General features: G+C 43.2%; 1 protein-coding gene across 6 annotated transcripts in view; it reads right to left on the reverse strand.

The window, feature by feature from the left end:
• L3MBTL3 (L3MBTL histone methyl-lysine binding protein 3) overlaps positions 1-22,081 on the reverse strand; it is a 78,221-nt gene extending 56,140 nt beyond the window's left edge. The window contains exons 1-2 of one of the 6 annotated variants that reach the window (XM_014874231.2): positions 21,971-22,081; positions 12,029-12,140 (exon numbers count right to left, since the gene is read on the reverse strand). In XM_014874231.2, the coding sequence (XP_014729717.2) occupies positions 12,029-12,140; positions 21,971-22,047 (189 nt within the window). In that variant the 5' untranslated portion in view covers positions 22,048-22,081. Of the gene's footprint in view, positions 1-12,028; positions 12,141-19,870; positions 20,003-20,598; positions 20,797-21,631; positions 21,668-21,739; positions 21,798-21,880 lie in introns of those variants that run through there. The other 5 variants (XM_088161825.1, XM_088161824.1, XM_014874235.2 and 2 more) reach the window with 5 other exon arrangements.
• Positions 22,082-22,482: the final 401 nt, after the last annotated feature.

Below are 22,482 nucleotides of genomic sequence, written 5' to 3' on the forward strand. Positions count from 1 at the left end.
TCAAGGCAGTTTATGAGGTGTTTAATTACACGCTGAATGTGATATTACTGTCAGCCAGACGCAAGGCTCAACAATGCCCCCCATGCTGTGCTTACACTGGAGCACCGCGAGTTAGAGCCGTCCTGCTGCCAGAGAAAAGTTTCTTCCCAATGCCGTAGTGATTACAGCACTCCCACATGAAAATCACTCCTGCTTCCCAGTCACCACTTGGTTTGCAGGCCCAGCTGGTTACATGGGTTTAGCCCAAGGCAGTGGTTTGTCCCTGATTGTCTGCTCTGAATGGTGAAGGGGTGCCTTTGCCACAGAGAACAGGTCTTTTTCAGTGTGGTGCTCTTACCAACAGCTTTCAACAGGGAAAATTACATCTGAGAGAGTCTCCCAAAGCTCCCCAGCATCCACCAGAGAGAATATTCCTTCAAGGCCATAGCATGAAGCCTATTTCTGTTTCTCTGGTCAGGCAACTTTACCTTGGGAAGAGGAGAACGGGAACAATTGCCTGGCACTACAATGACCCTTTCCGTGCCTCTAGAGGCTATTGAACACATCACACCCCCTCACTTTGGACCATGGTACAGTACTGAAAATAAGCCATTCCGGCTGCAAGAAAAGGTGACCCCCATATACACACACCAGAGCAGTGTGCTTTCACTAATACAGTCCTTCCAGCCTTAACATTTGCAAAGAGCCAAAAGGTCCTAGGGAATGCAAACAGCTAAGAAATAATAAGCTGGGGGAGGGAAAGGAGGAAGAGGCCCTCAATACAATCATATGACGTCTGGAGCTAAGATTTTTGCTTGTGATCAGCTGTGCTTACAATGCTCACAGCAGATATATAAGCATGGACAAACTGCTTATAAATCCATCTGGACTGAAACAACATGAGTTCAACTTTGAAAGGCAACCAAATGCACTAAACACCACGTGCTGATACTTCAGTTTGTGGAGAGACATTCATACCGTTCCAGCCAAAGAAAAGCAGTAGAGTTACTATTCAGAAGAGTCTTACAGCTGACTTACACGCTCAGTCTTGTTCCTATTTTGGTTAAGCTCGTTTTTGCTATTGGTGCTTTGCTGCCTCTGCAACAGGTGGATGTCAGAGGGAAAACCTTCCCTGCTTTCAAGAGCTCCAACTCTGCAAGAGCTGTCTCACAGCAGGCAAGCTGTGAACATGAGCCAAGACACCTGCAGGTTGCTGCAGCCTACCAGACTGGGCACAGAGAGGTTACTGAGCAGCTCTTTGAAACTCTCCCACACCTTCATACAGTATCAGCTGGAACATCCATGCACCAAAGGTATTTCGGAACGGTCCTGGGATACCTAAACACCTGGGATATATCTGCATGATTCAATGGCCAGCCTTGACACCACATACATGTTCCTCCTCCTCCGGGGCCTCCTGTGCAATGGAAGGACATCACCCCAGGCAATGCAGTGACCTGCCAGCCCTTCTGGCTCCAGAGGGCTGACTGATGACTGATAGGCACCAAACAATGGAAGACAGATGACTGCAGAGGGAAGGCTGCTCCCGGCCACTCTTTCCCTGGAGGCTGTTAACAGCAGCAAGAGCTGAATCATTAAAGCTCCTCACCAGCCAGGCAACCACAACCACCTTAAGGTGGTCTCAGTGACAGGGAGTGACAACTTGCCACTGCCTTAGCAGGCAGGAGGGCACAACAGTCCAACTGGGCACTGCCTAACAGATCACCATAACTCCTGGTTTTGCCTGCAGCCTTGCCTTTACTGGTCAGAGGCCTCCAGCCCCCGTTTAAAGGCAAACTGGAATTCATGTCTGCTCTCACTCCCTATTTCCCCAGTGACAGCATCAGCACTAATGTATACACCAAGCTCTTCGTGGCTAACCAGAACACCTCAGACCTGGGTGGTCATACTCTGGTTTCAGCTGGGGAGGAAAAGACATGAACAGTTTGTGACAAAGATTAACTGCTTAAACACAGGATAAATAGACATACAAAGCAGCATGCTGCACAAAATCATCAGAGAATAAGAGCTGCCAGAGCAACATGCCAACAAGTGTATACTGCTGGAAGCATGACAAAAAGAGATCTAGATTAATGGTGGTTTATGTGCCTATGAAAAAATTCAACACATTTGTAAGTCTCTTCTACTTAGAGTGTAGGCAACGGAAAACCTAAAAGTAAAGGTTTCATCAAAATATTTCCTCCAAGTCAAAATACAGTAAGAACAGTTGTCCCAGACACTTTTCCTAGGTGTCTTGGCATTTTGAAATGTCACAGCAGGTGATATAGAGGGATAGAAACAGTGCCATTGAGACGACTTCTGAGGATGGATCCATAGCTTTCTGAGAAATAAAAATTTGTCTTCAAGTCACAAAACTCCTTCAGTAAATATAGAAATTTAACTGGATAAAGGGATTTCCCTTCAATCTGCCTTCACTGCACAAACAGTGAAACTCCCCTTGACAGAAACAGAGTTAGGCCATAACCAAGTACTTAACAAACTCACAAAAAAGACTGATTTTTGTCACTTAAATGTTTTAAAGAGAATAAATTACGGAGCTTGTTGGGTATAAATTCAATCCACTTGACTTTTGTCAAATGCTGGTTGGCAAATTTAAAGTAATCTCTTAAGGAATATTCTCTGTCCCATGCTATGAAGCCAATGGTCCTAAAAGATCAGACAGCAACAGAGAAGATAAACAGGAATAAATACAATATCTGGATAGGAAATTTAGCTTCCAAAGTTTCATGTACAGGCAAGCAACAAGGGCAAAAATACACAGGTTCAAGTAACTGCAATTCTTTTAATGCAAACATATCGTAACTAACTGAGTTGGCAGGAAGAGTCCAGCTGCTAATAGGTAAGTATACAACACAGAACTTTCTTGGCTGCCTTGTCTGCAGTTTCCACAAGGATCAAGAACAGTAGCCTCCATTTAAACATCATTAGAGATTCCTTCCACTCAGAGCTGAGATACATTTTCACGTTCTTGGGAAATGATGCCCTGATATACTAAAACTTCAGCTTTTATGACTGTTAATTTTATCCCCAGGAAAATGTTAATATTCATTCAACAGATAACGAACATACTGAGGGAAGTCAAGGCTTAAATAAATAATAAGCAAACATTATCAATACTTTCTGAAACATTTCTGTTCGTTCACATGCTAAGTTTTTCTACAGGGACCAAAATCACTTACAAGAAACATTTTCAAAAAAATTAAAATTGTATAAAAATGTACAAAGGACTGAAACAAGTATCATAAGCCACTGATATGAAGCCTTTGTCTATTGTAGGCAATAGTATCACACAAAGTATTTCATAAATGTTTCAGACAGGTTTTCTGTTACCAGTGAAATGAAAGTCCATTCCTGCATTTCTTTCTTGAAAAACTTTCTTTTATATTTTAATTTCCAAGTATTCATGGTCAGTTTGTACCCATTTTTTTTAAGCCAAATTACCCTATGGATTACATAGCTGTAGTACCCTAACACTTACTCTCTTGGTATATGATAGAGCAAGGTTTCATGCACCTCCTCAAACTCGATTTTATTGTGCTAAGCACAAGGTCCTTCTGTTCTTATGAAAATATTCTCCATCCCCCTGTTCAGCCTGCCATTCTTTGCCCACCATGTGCCATGCTGAACCATGGGAATCTCAGGGAACATGACAAAGCATAACTCCACTGGGTTTAGAGAATTTCCATTTCTAATGGAAGTTCTTTGCCTTATCCTGCTGGCTGGAAGACACTGCAGTCTTATGTAGGGCTAATTGAATGTTAAAAGGGCTTTCGGTTCTCTTTACCACATTTCATAAAAGTATTCTCGAGCATTTGTCTCTATGTGGGATGAACAAAAATTGCAAACAATGCAAAATGTCTATCATATTGTAGATTAATTCTTAAAAACGCAACCTGTTGGGAATGAATGCACACAATCTAGTTGCAAATTAAGCTCCCACTGTTACATGTGTCCAGTTCAGAGCAACACAGATCAGACTATCAATGTTTGCTGTTACTTGTGCCTTCTTAACAATGTAAAAGATCTCATCAGTTCCCACAGGTATCAAATCAGAATAAAAGTGGCTATTGTTTATATATGGTAAAATTATTATTTGGGAGGACAGACGAAAAAAAAAGGAAGAACAATTGAAGTGCAAAGGAAAAACAAAAAGGACAAAACTCTCACATATGCTAATGCACAGCTTTAAAATAAATTAGAAAAATCAGTCAACACCACCATCTACTGGGCAAGACAAGGACAAAAGTTCACTGCAATAAAGACAATTGTTGCTGCATTCTGACAGCAACAAAACGTATCTTGACACCACAACAGTGATCGTAGACACACTCAGAAGAAATCTGCAAAATTGTGAATATGCAAAACAAAAGAAAATTGAATAAATGCTCAATTCTCTTTATGCCTATGGAGTCGCTAAGCTCAAAGTAGCAGAAGTCCATAGCAGTTTGTCAAGAGGACTGACACCTGGGACTTCAGTGATACAAGAACTACAGTGTGATTTCTAGCTAGCAAAAAGTTACCATCATTCTTCTTGTTAATCACCATTTAGTCACAGAGGCTTCAGTGGGACTCCTCAAATAAATCAGAGCTTTTCTGGTATTTCAGTCTTTTAAAAGTGAAGGAATCATCTGTTACCACTGAATTCTCCAACCACATCCTGCTACATGCCAAACTATTTTTTATATATTACTTAAATTGAATAAGTTATTAAATGCCAGAGTTTGTCCATTCAACCAGACCCCTCTTCCTTATGTGTCTTTACATGCACAATCACATACTACTTTTTCCACAGAGCCCCTGCCTCAGGCAAGGGCTGAATAGCATTCAGAAAAATGAGGCAGCTGTTGGTATTTTTATACTCTTTCTTCAAGCAGTAAAGCCAGTCTTATTTACTCTACATGGTTTGAAAGCAGAATGCCTGCTTATTTTCTTTTTTAAAAAACCCCAATCTACAACAAAGAACACATATCTAAAAAAGCTTTAGGCACTCTAGCAATTACTGTTACAATGCAGTGTAAAGTAACTCCTGAAACAAAATCTCTGTTCTCAGCCACCTACAAAAAAAACAAAAAAAAGAACAAAACCTATCTCTTTGGTAGCTCTTCATCCTTCTAAGTAGTCTGCTCCCAGCTTATTTTAAAGCACTCAGTAAGCACATAACCCCTTACAGTTGCCTTGCCACAAAATTTTGACTCTTTTAGGGATAGAGAATACTGGGGAAACGTGCGCCTGCACCTGCCAATTCTGCTTCTTCAATGATGAAAAAGGATCCTGCCGACACACTGTACTCTGGAAGTATGGCAAAAGAAAAACTTAAGTGGGATCACAGAGTGTCTAGGGCTCCCTAAATCATAATCAGCAGAAATTAAATTTCTCAACATGACCAAGGGGCAAGGCCAGACCACTCTCACTGGAATGATGCTGTCAGCAAGAAAGTCAAGCACTTCCACCAATCTTGGACTGATTTTAAGATGCTTCAGTAACACTGCAATAGGCTAATCCTGAAGTAACAAATAAGAGAGAACAATTGGCATCCAAAAAAAAAAGGGTTTTTTCCTATCTGGGCAGACACAAACACAAGGCACAGGAAGGAATTGCTATGAAATTATATCCTTCCAAAAATAAAAACAATAGGAGCATTCTCTCATCACTGAACAGAAAACTAAGGTACCATCAGAAAGCATATCCCCTTAGCAAGAGAGACTGACATTTCCCAGTATATACCAATACCTCAGTCTTGTCTGCAGTAATGTTTATCCACTTTATTCTTAGACACTCCTCAGGCTCTTCCAAACCCCCCTATCCCACTTCAAATGCTCAAGAATTATCTCAGTACCAGAGGGCTTCCCACTGATTTCTCTACACTGCAAACTCAGTCTGCCTTATTATCTCCACTTGAGTAGGAAATTGCAGCTAAACAGACTTTCTTAAGGTGACACATAAATCAGCAACAGAGCCAGAAGTCAAGGCCTGCCAAGATGACGCTTATTGATCCAGAAGCTGACCTACAAGGCAACCCTGGCTCCAAATTATTTTGGCCAGAATATTTCTAAACACAAAACACTAGTATCTCATGGGAAGCCCAAGCTAGCAAACAAATAAAAAATGGCAACCTGCCAAAAATTTGGTTCCAGCGAGTTGTTCAGCATTGTGCAGAAAGGCTGCAGTAGAAATAAGTGTGGTCCTAAGCATTCTGGTACGGGATTTACCTGCAGTAACCACAAAACTATTCCTTTTCCTTCCTGAAAGCCTCTGCCCAGTTGTTTGAAAGTTTAAGAGCATCTACAGCAAACAGCACAGGAGATTTTGTGGTAAAATACCATGTGATCACTTAAAGGAAGACTACCATGCATACACACTAGGGAACCCAGATAAAGATCCAAAGGTAAACCTAAATCCAGCATTTCCTGCCTTTGCAGTTTTTAACCATTTTAACAGTGAAATTTCCTTTTATGGTCTTTTTATTTTCTTTACATAAGGTTCACTCATTTTATGGCATTGCGAAGTTTTAACCAGTTTTAACTATGGCAATGAAGCAGAGCAAGAGGTAATTAATTCCATTAGATTCCATATGAAATTAACTTTATTCAGTTGTAAAGGACCAGGCCACTAGGTAGATCTGCTAGGGCTCACACATGGTCAGAGAAAGTTGCCATCTGCCTTGTTTTCTGCTCCCTATGCTGCTCCTTACCACCTTCCCTGAAAGGAATCCATCTTCTCTCTGGAGCAGCCCCTTCCCAGTGCTAGCAGTGATTTAACCAGTTCCTGGTAGTTGATGTTTCCCACTGACATCACTCTCATGGACTCTCCCTGCCTCTCCAGACTCAAAGTGCAGCACACTATGCTCTCTTTCTGAGTTTTGCACTGAAAAAGCACTGTACAAAGTCATTGCCTGAGACACTACCGATGTTTCCATAACAATGTGAGGAGTTATCATTAATTATCTCAGGCAAGCATGAACTCAATGTCAGAACAGGCAGGTGAAAGGAATGTACTTGACTGCCTTGAGTTGCTGCACCCCTGCATTCAGAAACACAGCAATCCAAATCACTCTCACTTTCTTTACAGCACTGCTGGAAATACAAAACACCACCAAACACCATTATTTCACCATTCAGTTCCACTACTCTATTTGGTTTCCTACAATATTTGCCGCCCAACTTTATTTATAGGTTAATTTCTTCATCATTAAATTTTAATTTTTTTTTCTTTACATTCAAGCACAACCTGCAAGCTGGAAATAACAAATTCTGTCCATGCAGTTTATAACTGCTCACTTTCCAAACACAGCACTAGAAAATGCATTAAGAAGTACTTCATAAACTTCTGTCACTGCAGTAGGAAGTGACTGTAAATTATTACAGCTTTTCCAATTTAATGAGTATATTTAAATCTTGAAGCCATGGTGTTACTGTGTGCATGCAGCACAGAGATTTTTTAAAAAGAGAAAAAAAAAAAGAGAAAAAAGAAGAGCATTTCACATTTACATTCACACCATGCAGAGTAACTGGTAAGCACTGATGTTTTTCAGATGAGCATACATTACTTTGCCTGCCACATGAAGGCATTCTGTAATTTGTAAACTATTTTAAATTCTACTGGAATTCAAGTTTTCTGTTTTATTTAAACATCTTGAAAGAACTAATATACAATGCTAAAATTTTTTGTTCACAGTCTTCAGTGCATCATACTGTACAATTTTTAATTCTGCCTGTTCCCTGTGTAATTTGAAATTCTGGCATTTTCCACAACTACTCACTACTTATCTGTCACATAGCATGCTCAAAGCAGTGTTCAAGGAGTGTTAACTATTTTTGCTGAAGTTTTTTTAACAAAATCTGTATAAGAATGTATTTCCACAGCCTTCTCCAACTACAGCTGACAAAACCCCAACAATTAACAGCGCCCAAAGTCATGAGGAAAGAACATTTTCATCATTTTACTGGTATAGAAACAGATGCAGGAATAAGAGACCGTAGCATGGCTGAGAACAGAAGCTTGGTATCTGATTTGGCTCCCTCGTTTTGATTAGACTGGGAAGTGAGTGCCCCCCAATGCAGCCCATCTCACTGAAGTCTGGTAGGCATCAAACTGCCTAAAAGACCTTCTAACAATAATAAATAATCCAAGTATCTATTCCTGATTTAGATGTTCTTCTGTACCATAAGAAAATTGAGATTTAAGAAATTATAAGAAAACATTGAGAAAAGTTATTTTTAAATGTTTCAAAAACATTTTGCTCTACTTAAAATAGTGTTTTACCAACTTTTCATCATTCAGGAATTCATATTCACAAAAATGAAGTGGTTCTAAAAGGAATGGTTGCTCATATATTCTTGCCTGATAACCCCAGGCTGGATTTTAATAAAGCACACAAGAAAAGAGATTTCTTAAAACATGCTTACGTTAAAATAAGCATGACACTTCATCATGCAAGCCATAAAGACAAACAAATGCTATGTGACTTATACAACTAAAAATAAGGACTTAAATTAGGCAACTTCCTAAAATGTCTATATAAAAATTTCAATATTTTGGTATAGGTTTACCTTAACGTTAATATGCTGATACAATACTGTTTATCAAATCTGACTGTTCAATTTCCTCTAACATTTTAGGAAGAGGAAAGACTAAATGTGAGAATTTAAGCAACACATTGTCTACACTGGATATATAAGCTATCGCTTATTATTTGTTATAAAATGCCTCAGACACTCTAATCCATTACGAAGCTGTAAAAATAGAACATTTGTATTTAAGTATCTTGCTATTACAGTGTTTTCACCAGATTTTTCAAGTGCATTTCGGTGTAAATACACAACAATGGTTTGATATCTTTGATCTCTTTATTACAATTTTTGAAAGACACACACAAGCTTACAATAAGTAACTGCTAGGTAAGGTCATTTTCTTTGGGTTCAGAACACAATAGTAAAACATTCTGTGATCAGGAGAGTTCAGGTAAATAATCTTCATTAACTCTATTCTGAGAATTCCACAAAGAGTATAACATATGCATTACCACATTTACAATTTCAAGTGATTAGTCACCATTTTAATCGCCACTATTTAGAAGCAGTCCTGAAGCACGAGTTGTTTACAATTCTCATAAAAGCTTAAAAATCCTTACTATTTTAACAGCTCAAATTGTTTTGGTATCTATCAAAACACCTAGTCTCTCACTGAATCTTGATGTTCCCTGGTACAGTAACCTTCTTGGGCTAATTCTGCATTGTTAGAAAACATTCTTCCTTCATTCAGTCTTCAAATGGCTACATTTCAATTTCATCCCTTTCATCCCTTCAACCCCTTGCTTTTGTATCTAAAAAATGCAAACAAGCAAACAACCCCCCCCAAATAGTAACCTAAAAAGGAGCTACCTCGCCAATATTCTGTATATTTCACCATTCTGGGTAGACTACTATTGCACCTCTGAATGAACCTTCCCTAATGCTTGGACCAAAGAAAGAATCTCTGTCCAAAAATCAAGTATGCCTGTTTCCAAATTAAAATAAATAAATAAAAAAACTGAAAGAGCAGCCATAAAATGAAGCTTGTGCTTTCCTGAAAAGGACATAGTTAAGAATTGTCTACATGATTTCTTGAAGTTACCCTGAGCTACCTTCCAGTTCCTTTCCTCCACTTTACATGGAAACTTTCCCATTCCTCTACTCATCAGTGACTCAAACTTTGCTTTAGTTTTGTTCGACGTAGAGTAATCATAACTGAAAAAAGCACAAACCAGTGATTTCTATGAGAAATTTTCCTGCACTGTTCCCTTTTGTATTGCTCAAGTATTGCAATACTATGGTTCCCTTTCACACAATGTTGCATATTAAAATAAAAAGAAATTTTTAAAGCCTGGACTTAAAACTACAGAACTGTTCAGGGATGCAGAAGCTCATCATAGCCTTAGCTATCATCATCACCATAAGATGATGAAGTCTGAAATCCTGAAAGAAGCCAGAGAAACAAGTAAGGACTTCAGAAGAGGTGTATGTTGGCTTGTTCAGAGATCTGCTTGGCAGGATCATACAAGAGACTGTTTTAAAGGGCAAATAGGCCCAGGAAATCTGTCCCTCTCTCCAAGAACTTCACACCAGGAGAATGAGGCCTGTCAATGTGCAAGAAGTTAAGCAGATGCGGATGAAGGCCAACGCGAATGAACCAGGTACTCCTTACTTAGTTCAAAAAAGAAAAGGAGGTAAGCAGAACATGGAAAAGGAAACTTCACAGACAAGGTATATAGTGATATTGCTGCAGTGTACAGTCATGGAATTAGGAAATTCAAAACTCAGCCAGAGAATAAACTAACAAAGGCAACAAGAAAGGCTCCTCTATGAGTACAGGCAGGAAAAGCAAACTGAAATTGAAAGGAATGGCTGATGAACTGAAGGGCAGGGTTGCTGTTGAGATAGACTTCAATAAGCTGGAGAAGATGGGCTAACAAGATGCTATGAAGGGCCACCAAAGCAAGTGCTAGGCGCTGCACCTGGAACAGAGCATCTACGTGCACTAGTTCAGAGCAGGGGCTGACTATCTGAGAGCAGCTTTGCAGAAAACCTGTGAGTTGAACATGAGTCAGCGACGTGCCCTGGCAGCAAAGGTGGCCAGGAGCACCCCAGGCTGCCTGAGCAAGAGGGCAGCCAGGGGAAACACACCATTCTCCTCCAGCGAATACTGATGAGGGCAGATGCAGGCTCCTGTGTCTGCTAGGAGAAAGGCACTCACATCCTGCAGCAAGCCCACCAAACCAGAAAGGGGCTGTGGCAGATGACATGCAAGAAGCTGAGTGAATCCAGCTGAGAGATTTTACTGCTGTCTTCCAGCAGAGAGGGGATGGAGCCAGGTTCTTCTCAGATGTGCACAGGAGAAGGACAAGAGGCAGCAGGCATAAGCTACAAAAGGAGTAGTTCCAACAAAGCATCCATAAAAGGAAAAAAATTACTATGAGCATAGACAAATGCTGGAATGAGTAGCCCAGAGAGACTGTGGCATCTCCAGCCCTGTAGATAATCAAATCCTGAGCAACCTGATCTAACCTGCCCTGACACTTGGGTACTTAGTCTGGGTGGTAGCCTGAAGTCCTCTGCAAAGAAAATTATTCTGCAAATTTATTCTGTTGTTCTGTGACCAAAAGCAAAAATTCGAACAAACCCACAAAACAAAGAAACAAACTACCTAAACATCAACACAAAAACATATCCACAACATGCATGTCCCAAATTTCAAACACTTTTTGACTTTTTACTTCAACAATAGAAATCATATCTGGCACCAAAAGATAAAAAGTTGCTTTAAACGCCACACAGTTTTTTATGAGATTCCTTTAAAAAAATAAACATTAGAATTATATGAAAATATTTACTTTATTCAAGAGGAAATGGGTACAACACAGTCTCTAATATCAAAATTGCAAGCACAGCAAAGGACACCTTCTGACGACAGTAAGAAGTATGGGAGGCATAAAAAGAAACTGAAAACAGAAGAGTTATGATTTACTTCAGGAAACTCAACCAGTGTGAAAAACGTAAGCAAAATTACTACTCCAATATAATTCAAATTTCTAAACTGCAACCAGCTCATAAGCACTCACTTTATTCTTCTTTCTAGGCACCCACATGACAAAAGCACAGCAAAAATAAACCATTTTTAGAAATAAAAAGATCATGAGAGTCAATGACAGTATGAAAATTCTTAGTGATACAGTAATATAATGCTCTAAGTGGACTGCATTTTCACACTTTTGAGATTTCTTTGGGATTTTGTGCATTTGATTAATTCTGTCTGTATAGTGAGGCAGTGCTAATTTATGCCTTCCTACGGGGATGTCGGCTGTCTGTGCCAGCACCACAAACTGAATCAAGAAACTCCAGAGCTAAAACCTAACAGGCTACAGTCGCTTAACTCAGAACTGCAGATTCATGTTTTATTCATAAAAGCAGATACCTACACACCAGCTTTTTAAATGCATTCTTTTGTCATTTAACAGTTTTATTTCACTTACTGAAAAAATTACATATCTTACCTTTAGGTCACTTCCTGGCAAAGTACCTATGCCATCCTTCCAGTCCATTGCACTAAATACATCAAACTCTTGACCATTTCCACTAGAGGCAGATTCATTCATGATGCATGTACTAAAAAAAAAAAAAAAGGAAAAAAAAGTTATCTGAAAATTCGCTAAGTGATTTAATGCTTATATCACCAGACATTTCTTCTAATGCATTTCACAGACTTGTATCAAATGCTTTCCTCTGCACACTGGACAACTGATGACAAGGGTGATAATATACATGATGTAATAAAAGTAAGGGGAAATATTTTAAAAACTTTGAAAATAATACCTGTTTCACACACTAGGAGGCAATGGGGCTGTACTGGAAAGAAAAGAAAAATTTCGAACTGCAGATAAGTTGACATGAGGAAAACATGTCAAGTACACTTAAAAACATCTGTTCTAGGAAAGGCAAAACATGAGTGCATGCCTCTAATAAATACATTAAGCACTGATTAACAGAACTGCATTTCCTTAATACTGGATAGCATGCTGATTTGAATATTTTACCCAAGTTCAAATTAAAATTTCAAAATTAATTTGAAATTATCAGTTTCCTGGTCTGACTCAGGACACTCGATTATTCTTTATCTATTTCCATATAGTTTCACTAAATTTTGAAATGCACTTGTTAAAACTTATTTCCAAGTACAGAAGCACATATAGACACTAGAGAAACCTACTGCTTTGCAAGATTCAACTTTACTAGATCCCTCTCCTTCAGAACAGTGAATGGAGAGAAGATAGTATTTATCTTCAGAAATAGTGCATCTGGACATCCCTTTCTGTGATAAAAAATTTGCACAAGCAACGGAAGTACATTGCACTTGTCTCTGACCCCTAGCTCCAGCACACCACTTGTCACTGTCACAAACACACCATCAGTTGCACTGAACTGCCTCTCTAGCAGCCAGTTGTAAGTGCCACCAACTTCTTCCTTTCCACTTCTCACAAACCCAGCAATCTTTAAATCTGTGGCCCAGCACCTAATTTACTATTTGTTCAATGTGGAATGAGAACTTACTAATATTGTTTCTGAAGAACGGCTGCACTATGCCTAGCAGCTTAAATAATTTGTGACAAAATTAGCTGTCATTGTTTGTGAAGTACTAGCAAAACCTCACCACTTTTGAAATTTGCACTTTCCGAACTTTTTAGAATGTAAACTCTCTGAACTTTTAAACAAAGACTTTCTAAGCCTCATACCCCATATCTGGAGACTGCACACTTTTGCTGCCAGCATCAGTAGCTGCAATTCAAATAGACAGAGAACTTCCTCTAGAGCTTAATCTTGTTTTCTAAAATCTAATTTCTAACTTAGGTCCCAATGTGAATCTGGAAATACTCTCTGAAGATCTTGACTTTTCACAAACAAACAAACAAATAAACTACCCAGAAGGTGCTATTTGTTCACTCCGGTAACAGAAAGAGATGCAAACCAAGCAGAAGTAAACTCAGGTCATCTAGAAGCTTGAGATTGAAAGGTTCAGGAGAAAAAACACTTAGTTAACTTAGTTGCATGAAAAACAATCGAATTTACATTGTATTAATCAGAAAAATAGGCTCAATCACTGTAACATCACCACTATAGACACATAAGAGTTTGGTTTGGGGTACACAATGTGAAGTCCCTTTCATTTCTCCTTGGTTTCCTCTTCATTTCTAGCAGAAGTCTTTAAAATCCTCAGCAACACCTTACTCCATGAGTACTTTCATTACACTACAGCAACTACACAGTTATCAACAAGATAACAGGAGCTGGATCTCAGTCAGTATCCAGTGCTAAGAGTGAAAACTTTTGCATTCCCCTTCATATGGTAGGCAGGATTCACAGAAAGCTCTTTGGGAAAACTTCACATTTTTCACATGACAAGTCTGAAGTAAGAAGAACCAAATGATTCAATGTGTCTTCCCCATCTTTAGGCAATTCTCTGCGAGGAACTATTGAAAACCATACCAACAATGTACAAAGATTCATTTTAAAAAACATCAATAAATCTAAACAAATTCAGTGCAAACTGAGAAATTCCCCAAAGCCATAGATCTCATCTTTTAAAATCATTCCTCAGGACAAGCTCCTGCAACACAAGTTGGGATCTCTCTGCTTGATCTGAGTATCAAGTACCACTACAAACCAATTCAAGCAGGCTTGACTGAAGCGAACTGCAGCACAGTGGCAGAGGCACAGGCCTTCCCTCAAGAACACAAGACCCAAGCTGCTAAGGAGTAGCTGAAAAATGGGATCTCTCCAGGCATCCGTGAAGTCTTAAGGACACGAAACATGCTGGCTCAAGCACATTGGTGGAACAAGCTCCCCCGGATTAGCCTGGCTAAGTAAACACAAAGCTGTGTTCTACATTAACTGAAGTCTCTAAGTAATCTTAAATTATCATTCTATTTAGAGGACACTTCACTCAACCCTCCTGTGGTTTATTACAGAAAACATGCTCCAATGGTTTCCGCAGAAGGTATGACAGAAGTCAGGAAAAGACTTGGAAGGCTGTGGAGAAATGTTTCCTCTCAGCAGCTGCCGTACCACAGAGCAAGGAGCATCGGACAGCACAGCTGCTCCATCAGATGCTGTCATCTCCCATAGTGCCACTCTCATTACAGACACGAAAATTACACGGGGGGTGGGAAACTGAAAGCGTCTAGCCTACTTAGGCAGGGAGTAAACCACGAAAGGTAATGAAAAATCCGTAACAGAAATGTTCAGGGCATACTTGTCTCAAAAATACATACAAATTCTGACTTAATTGCACGTAAGAAACTTTCCTCAGGTAACAAACTGCAATAATGATACATTCTGAAGATGTCTAAAGACATTCATTATTGCTTTCCTTTTGAAATTAACTCAACGTAAAAGGCACAATCTGTAAACGTTTTATATTCTGCAGACTTCAGAAGTGTTCTTGGTGGGAATGAAAAGGTCACAGGGCAACACAGATAGAAATTAATTTACAAAAAGGAATCTCTATTAACAAAATATCTGTTTCCAGCTTTGCTGATTTTGGACAGATGAAAGATAGGCCTATATCCCTCTTCTAATGATAGTAAGAAACAAGATACAGACCAATAAAATTGTTACAGCACTGAGGTACTAAAAAAAGGAAGAACTCATTGCAATCATCTAAATCTCAGAACAAAGAAAACTAAAGAATGTCTTATCTACTCTTTTAATTTTTTGTTTTTTAAAGCTCTGATGTAGTTCTTTGAACTAGTATAATTCCTTCTACAATGATTTCGTCTGGTATCATTTCTGCTGCTGCACTGCCAGAAAAGAAGTAAAAATACTAGACGAATAAGGGACCCGTCAGTAAATGCCATCTGATGTGAAGGAAAGGACATAATAGTAAGTACTTGGAGCAGTCATCTTCCAAAAGCATCTCCAAAATCCGCCTTTACTATCTCAGTCCTCACAGCCATAAGAGAAGTGTGCTGCATATTAATATTTCAACATTAACTTTGTTTCAGACATATGTAATAAAGTCATCAAAATAAACAAGCATAGTAAATAAGATTAAGACACATCCTTTAGAAAAACCTTCATTTTTACTAACAGGTTCAACAATAAATGAGTACCTCACAGAGGAGATACTTAACTGAGAATAACAGCACTAAAAATTAGATAGTTTCTCTGATGAAAGACTGTCTAAAGATATAAAGCAAAGAAGCAGGACAGAATATGCCAATTAGACTTACAAGTAGTTTTTGAAGTAATTATAGGGTTATGTAGTGAATACATCAGAAAGTAGTAATAGGAGTCTTTCTTCCAGTCAGTGCTTTAAAAAACTACCTGACCCCTACCTGAATTTTGAACATCTAAGACGCTAACTGTGAAATGCCTGTATGGTTTCTATCCAGTGGGGTCAACTCATTACTGGCCACTGGGCAGCAGAGACAGAGTTCAGCAATAAAGCCACCAGTCATCATTGCCAGACCGGGATAACGTGTCTGCAGTAATTTGTCCTTTCTTATGCATCTCTGTGTATTTTTATTTGTACTTTTGAGGATTTCTGTAGCTGCCATGACAAGACAGCCTAGCAGATTTGCCCCATATTGATCCTCTCCCCAGGTAACAGCTTCTATGGGGAGACCCAAAACTGGGAACACAGAGCAAGTGACACCAAGAGTGAGTTCCAAGGGAAAAAGAGATCCCAAGAGAGAAAATATCCTTCTGCAGGTAAGCCATGGTCCCTCTTCCCCACTGGACTGGGTAACACCAGCATTGATGGATGTTCAGAAACAAAGGTAATAAGTTAGCATTTTTGTCCTAATATTGTATACATTTACTTTGGACATCTTCAAGGCTGCCTGGTGTAGCACCCATGAACTAAAAGGACACATTTTCCCATACCCAGTAAATAAGGAAAACAAAGTGGATCTGAAGGTAACAACTCGGTGTACCAGAGCTGCAAATACACCAAATTCTAGATACCAGGGACAAGTGGATACTCAGCTTAGTTTTATTTAACATGTAAGAATGTGAATATTACTAGCACTGACTTGTTATACTTCCAAAGCCACGTGAAGCAGAATTACTCCTCACAGTGTAAACTTCCTATATTTGACAACAGTACTAAGTTTGAGCTTCGTGACAGCAAAAGCAAAGCCAATTGACTGTAAACCCACTGGGGTAAGCCCTGCTTCTCTCTTCACCGTCCTCTCTTTGAGCTGGGCACACCTCACACTTGCCTCTTTCTCACCCTCCATATTTTTGCACCAGACTTACAGAAAAACAACCACAACAGGAACAGTGCAGGAAATGGTAAAATTCTTTGATGCTACCCACCACATTTTAATATGTGTTTTCTCTTGCACCTGTTTAAAGTTCTAATTATTTTAATATTTCATTAAAAGAGGTATTTTCAGATACACATTTCACTCACAATCAAAAATCTCATTTTTCATTGTTTGGAAACTACTTTACTAGTTCTGCTGTGTTTCTATCCTCTGTGTTGAAAAGTTGTTTGAGTAAATTTCACTATTTGGCCTGTTGCTCGTTAAGTTTATTACAGGCAAGGTATTTTAAAGATGAGATACATAGCTTTTATACGTTTTCACAAAGGGACACAGATTAATATTCTTTGCCACTCAAAGGTTGTAACACAAAAAGGACCAGAGTTCCTGTTGAAAATGTCGTTTCAGCATTATTTACTCTTATTTTATCTATTGCTACTCTTCTGACTACTAGATGCTCCACAGCTATTGTATATGTTCGCTCCTGCTTCCCAATATTTTGGCTTTAAAACTTTTTCCCCTACAGGAAGAATCTGGCCACAAAAGCATTAAAAAAACCTATGAAGCCTGGGTCTGCACCAGTCTTAAAGGAGGTTCATGCTGTCCTCATCCAAGTCTGGTCTCTGTCAGCAAGGTAACACTGTTACTGCTGTACCATTGCTAGAGACTGGGTAACAATTACACACAGCCTTCATCTAATGCCTCATTTTCAAACATCCACAAGACACTACAACAACAATAGTTACCCAATACCAAAGCTATTCTGCCGTCTAATGAAACTTACCACTGACAGCTTTTCCTTGTTTATAAACAGCCTGTACCTCACACTAGAAAAGTATTTCCTCTGCAAAGCTTTCATGGTTCCCTTATTTCTGTTACTGCCTGTGCAGGCCTGAGTGGAGATTTAACCTGCTCAGATAGTAAGAGTTGCATACAACAATTCTGAAATCCTATGTCTTAAATTCTCTTAATTGCTTGAACCAGACACAGAAAGCTACAAAAAACTTCTCTGTTCATTTGTTCCTTCTTCCTTCCCCAATGCAGACACTGTCTGCACCAAATCTTCACACCTCTTATCACCTGACCTGTTTCAAATTGTTATTTCCTACCCAAACTTAATTCAATATATATCTGAGCATCTCTTTTGTCTGACTCATGCCCTCCTCTTCATCATCTACCATTTATTACCAGCTCCCATAAGCTCTGCTGTTCATAAACAATTAGTTCACCTTTTCTAGCTCCTAAACATATGCAGCAGGTTTCTGCATTTATAGACTTTCCCTTCGCCACCATTCACAAAGAGCTGCTGGCATCTCCCATTGTGATGAGCAGTCCTACTACTGGAGCAGTAATAAGCTATGACTACACACATGCTATCACTTTCTTCAGTAAGCCTCATGCCAGCTCATCACTGATACCTCACACCCATCACTCACAACCCATCATCCTCCTTACCAGCAGTATTAAAAAACAGACGAGAGTAAATTGAGCAGCCCACGAAAACTCAACCATCTCTCTTCACAGAACAGGTGATGCCAAATAAAACTCAACAAGTTAGAGGAAAAAAAGTCATCACAAGTTATGGAAACTTTTAAAGTAATATTCTAAAAAAACTTCAGTAAACTGAAGGTGAAACATACACCGCAAATTAAACCAGAGTTTATTACAATTGCCCAATCGACAACAAGTACCATCCGAGACAACTGCTTCAGCCACCTTCACTAGAGCTTCACTAGTTCATGAGACCAACCGGACCACAGCCGAAGCTGCTGAAGTCTCACGGAAAATAATGCCTACCAGGCACCACCCAGATAAAAGTGGAAAGCTCTGCTGCCTTCAGCCACCACTTTCAGGGAGTTTCTCTCTTACAGATGTTCATCATATAGACTTCTGGGAACGTGGTAACTTTCTTGGAAAAAAGCATTGGTTCCTGAACAGCTTAAAGATTTGCACTAAGAAACCTGTGTTACAATTCTGAGCACAGACTATTTCCTAAAATGACACAGGCTGAACTTTTTATATCATGAGCTTTATTTATGCTCACCACCTGATTTTTAGCACCCACGACTGAGCCTCCATTCAGGAGTAGAAACAGCAAAAATGATCGGTCTAGTGCCACTCAACTACACGGAAGAAATAAAGAAAATAGAACAAAACTAAGAATGTGACTCCTGCTGCCTTTCGCTGTAAAGCTTTTACAGGGCGCTGCTAAAGCACAGGTAATTAAAAGACATGGAAGAGGCCGTGACCCTCTCGCCCCGGGGGACGCTGCCGCATCTCCAGGGGCCTCCTAACGCACGCAGCGCTCCTCAAGCCGAAAAGCCCCGAGGGCTCAAGCCGCGCTCTCGGGTGGGACAAGTGGCAGGGCCGCAGGGCGCGCCCCCCGCCGCTCCCGGGCAGGCCGTGCCCCCGCCCGGAGCCGCCCGGGCCGCTCCCCGCCCGCCCGTCCGCCCGCCCGCTGCCCCTGCGCCCGGCGCGGCGGAGCGCGGCGGCGGCCGGAACGCTGCGGCGAGGCCCGGCGGGCGCGGCCGCCGCTCCCCGGCGCCGGCTGCCCGCGGCCTACCAGCAGAGGTCCCTCCTTGGCCAGTTTTGCGGCGTGTTTTTGCTGCACTTGAAACTTTCTGGAGAAAACCCGGGCTCAGGTCCGCGTCTTCCCCAGGCTCGGGCAGAACCACGGAGACAAAAGCGCCCGCCCGGCTCCTCGGGAGGAGCGCTCGGGGAAAGCGGTTCGCGAGTCTCTCCGCTTCCCTCCCGAATTTGCCTTTTTTTCCTTCGCCCCCGCCCCGGGCAATTTAACAGAGCGGGGGAAGAGTGCCCCCCTGCCCTGGCGAGGGGGCGGCGATGGGGGCGAGCGCGGTGCGGGCGGGGGTGGGAGAGGAACTGGGTGTTAAGTGTTCCTGAGGAAGTTGCACAACGAGAGAGGGACTCCGCTTGTTTACCGGGTCCCTCGCTTTTTTTTTTTTTTTCTTCCCACCCCCCCCTTTCGCCTCCCCCCCCCCTCCGCGGGACCGGGATCCGGGAAAAGGAGGTTGCCTCAGAGTGGAAAGGAAAAAAAATTTAAAAAAATGTTACCTTCTCCTCCCTCCTCCCCTCCCCCAGCGCGGAGGAGAAGGAGGAGGAGGAGGGGGGCGAGCTCTCTTTTTTTCTAGGGGGCTGCGGGGGCTCGCTCCTCGGCCGCTCGCAGCCGATCTCCGGGCATCCCTCGGCGGAGAAGTCACCCCTTCCCGCGGGAGGGGCCGGCACACGCCGCCTCCCCGGAGGGCTCGCCCTCGCCCGGCCCCGCAGCCGCCAGCGCCCGGCCCCGCGCTGCAACTTTTTCTCTCACGCTCTCGCGTGCGCCCGCTCCGACGGGGAGGGGGGAAAACCATGGGGGTGGGGAGCGGGCGCCGCTGCCGCCCCGACGCGGCGCCCCCCGCCCCGGGCGCCGCAGCCCCGGCAGCCTCTCCGAAGCCCCGGCCGCGGGCGGGCGGGCGCTCCGCGGGAGCGCCTTCCCGTCGGCCGCCGCTCCCTCCCCCCCCCCACCCCGAAAAAAAAAAAAAAAATCGCTTTCCGCCCCCCCCACCGAAAAAACACCGCCCCACACGCGCTAGCGAGAACAAGTGTGCCTATATCCTGTTGTTATATGCACCGGCTGCGGAGACGGGGAGGGAGAGACGGGCGTGTGCGCGGGGGGCCGCTCCCCCACCCCGGCCGCACTTCAGGCGAGAGCGCGCAACTTAACAGAAAAGCCGCGTCCTATTCCCTGCCCCTGCCTGCCCCCCCCGCTCCCTGCCCCCGTCGTCGGCAAAATACGCACTCACGTGTATGTGCGCTCACAACACACCGCCGGCACCCCGGGGCCAGCCCCCGGCAGCCCCCCGAGGCCGGCCCGCGGAGCCGGCGGCGGTGACAGGCGCCGGCCCCCGCCGCCGCACGCAGCCCGAAGCGGGCAGGGGCCGTTCCCCCGCCGCCTCACATGTCTGCCGCAGCGAGCGCGGCGCACGCACCGCACAGAGGCAGGAACTGAGCACTCGAGCAAAAGACTTTTTTTTTTTCGTCTCTTAAAAAAAAAAAAAATTGCTACAAGCTTGCCTTTTTTTTTTTTTTTTGTATGTGTATGTGTGTGCAAACTTTCCCCAAAATGGCGGAAATTGGGAGATGATTATATTTTAAATATCTCTCGCACACAATCACACAAAGTGCAGGAGCGACGGAAAATACAAACTCTCCGCTGCGCGCTGGCAGAGGCCTTCGCACACGGGGACCCACGGCACATTCAACCGGTATATCCCGGCAGCCGCCACCTCTCGCCGCTTCCGACCGAAAAACCCTTTTTCGCACCCCTCTCCGCTGCGCATTGCCCCCTCGCAGCCCGCACTTCTCCCCGTCCTTCAGCCTGCGCGAACAAAGAGCCGGGGCTGCGGAGGGGGGGCTCGGGTGGCAGCGAGCCCCCTCCCTCCGCTCCGCTCCCTCCCCGCCCGGCGCTCACACGCACACCCGTGCCCCCCACCTTCCCCCCCCGCCGCCCGGCCGCGGCACCCGCATCACATTGTTCCCAACAGCACGGCGGTGCCCCGTAAGTGTCATTAAATGGAGCCAACTGACAAGCTCATTGGTGGGGCAAGTCTGCAAAATGTCTCTCCCCTTCCCTTCCCCCTCCCTTCGGAACCCACTCCCCCCCCCCAAAAAAAGGCCCCCCCAAACATATTTCCACAGCTCCCTCCCTCGTGTATATATATATGTACATACACATACGTGCGTGCGTGCCTGTGTATGTATATAAATACACAGCGCATATATATATACATGTACTCCCTTCATGTGTTTGGGAAGAGAAAAAGAAATACCAGGCACCTCTCTCTTTCTTTTGTTCCTCTTTCACACTCGTACACTTATGATTTAGTGAGATCCCCGGTGCCCCGGCCGCTCCCCAGCCACTTGCGAGTCACTTGCCCACTTTACCCGGCATTAACTTCCATCCTTTCTGCTCGAGGTGGTCGGGGAGAAGCCCCCCTCCCCTTCCCCAGATACGTTTCGTAAGGGAGGGAAAGGAGGTGCGTCTCTCCCTTTATCTCTCGCGCTCTCTCTAACTTTCATCCTCACCTAGGGGGAAAATTAAAACCCGTCACCAGCCTTTGCCATCGCGGCTCCCTAAACGGCTTGCGGATCAGATCGGAACCCGCCGCTCCTTACCCCCCCAAATTCTCTCTTTCTCCGTCTCTCGAGTAGTCCTGACAAATATGGTCCAGGGCTGCGGGCACAGTGAGCATGCGCCCGCGGAGCCAGGGCTGGGGAAAGGGGAAACTGCCGCCGCCGCCGCCGCCGCGGCTCCTCTTCCTCCCTCGCCTGCGCTGCCGCTGCGCCCCGGCCGCCCGCAGCCGGCACCCGGCAGCCGGCACCCGCGGCGGGCATCGCCCTCACCGAAAACGCGGCCGCCGACAAGGGCTCCGGCGGAGGTGCATCCTCCCCCTGATTTACTGCCGACGCTGGAGGAATAATAAGGAGACTTGTGCAGCAGCCGCGCGCTATTTTGGGCGCTTTCAAAAATAACGCCTTGCACTTTTCGGGGTGGGGGAGGTCCGGTCCTCGGGGGTCCCGCCAGGTGCTGCTGAGGTTGGGTGGTGGGCGCCGGGGGACCGAGGAGAGCCTGTCTGTAGCTCTTGGCCCCATCCTCTGCGCAGAACAGACCTGGGGCAGAGGCAGAG

Source organism: Sturnus vulgaris, chromosome 3, assembly GCF_052056855.1.
Source record: "Sturnus vulgaris isolate bStuVul1 chromosome 3, bStuVul1.hap1, whole genome shotgun sequence".
NCBI lineage: Eukaryota > Metazoa > Chordata > Aves > Passeriformes > Sturnidae > Sturnus > Sturnus vulgaris.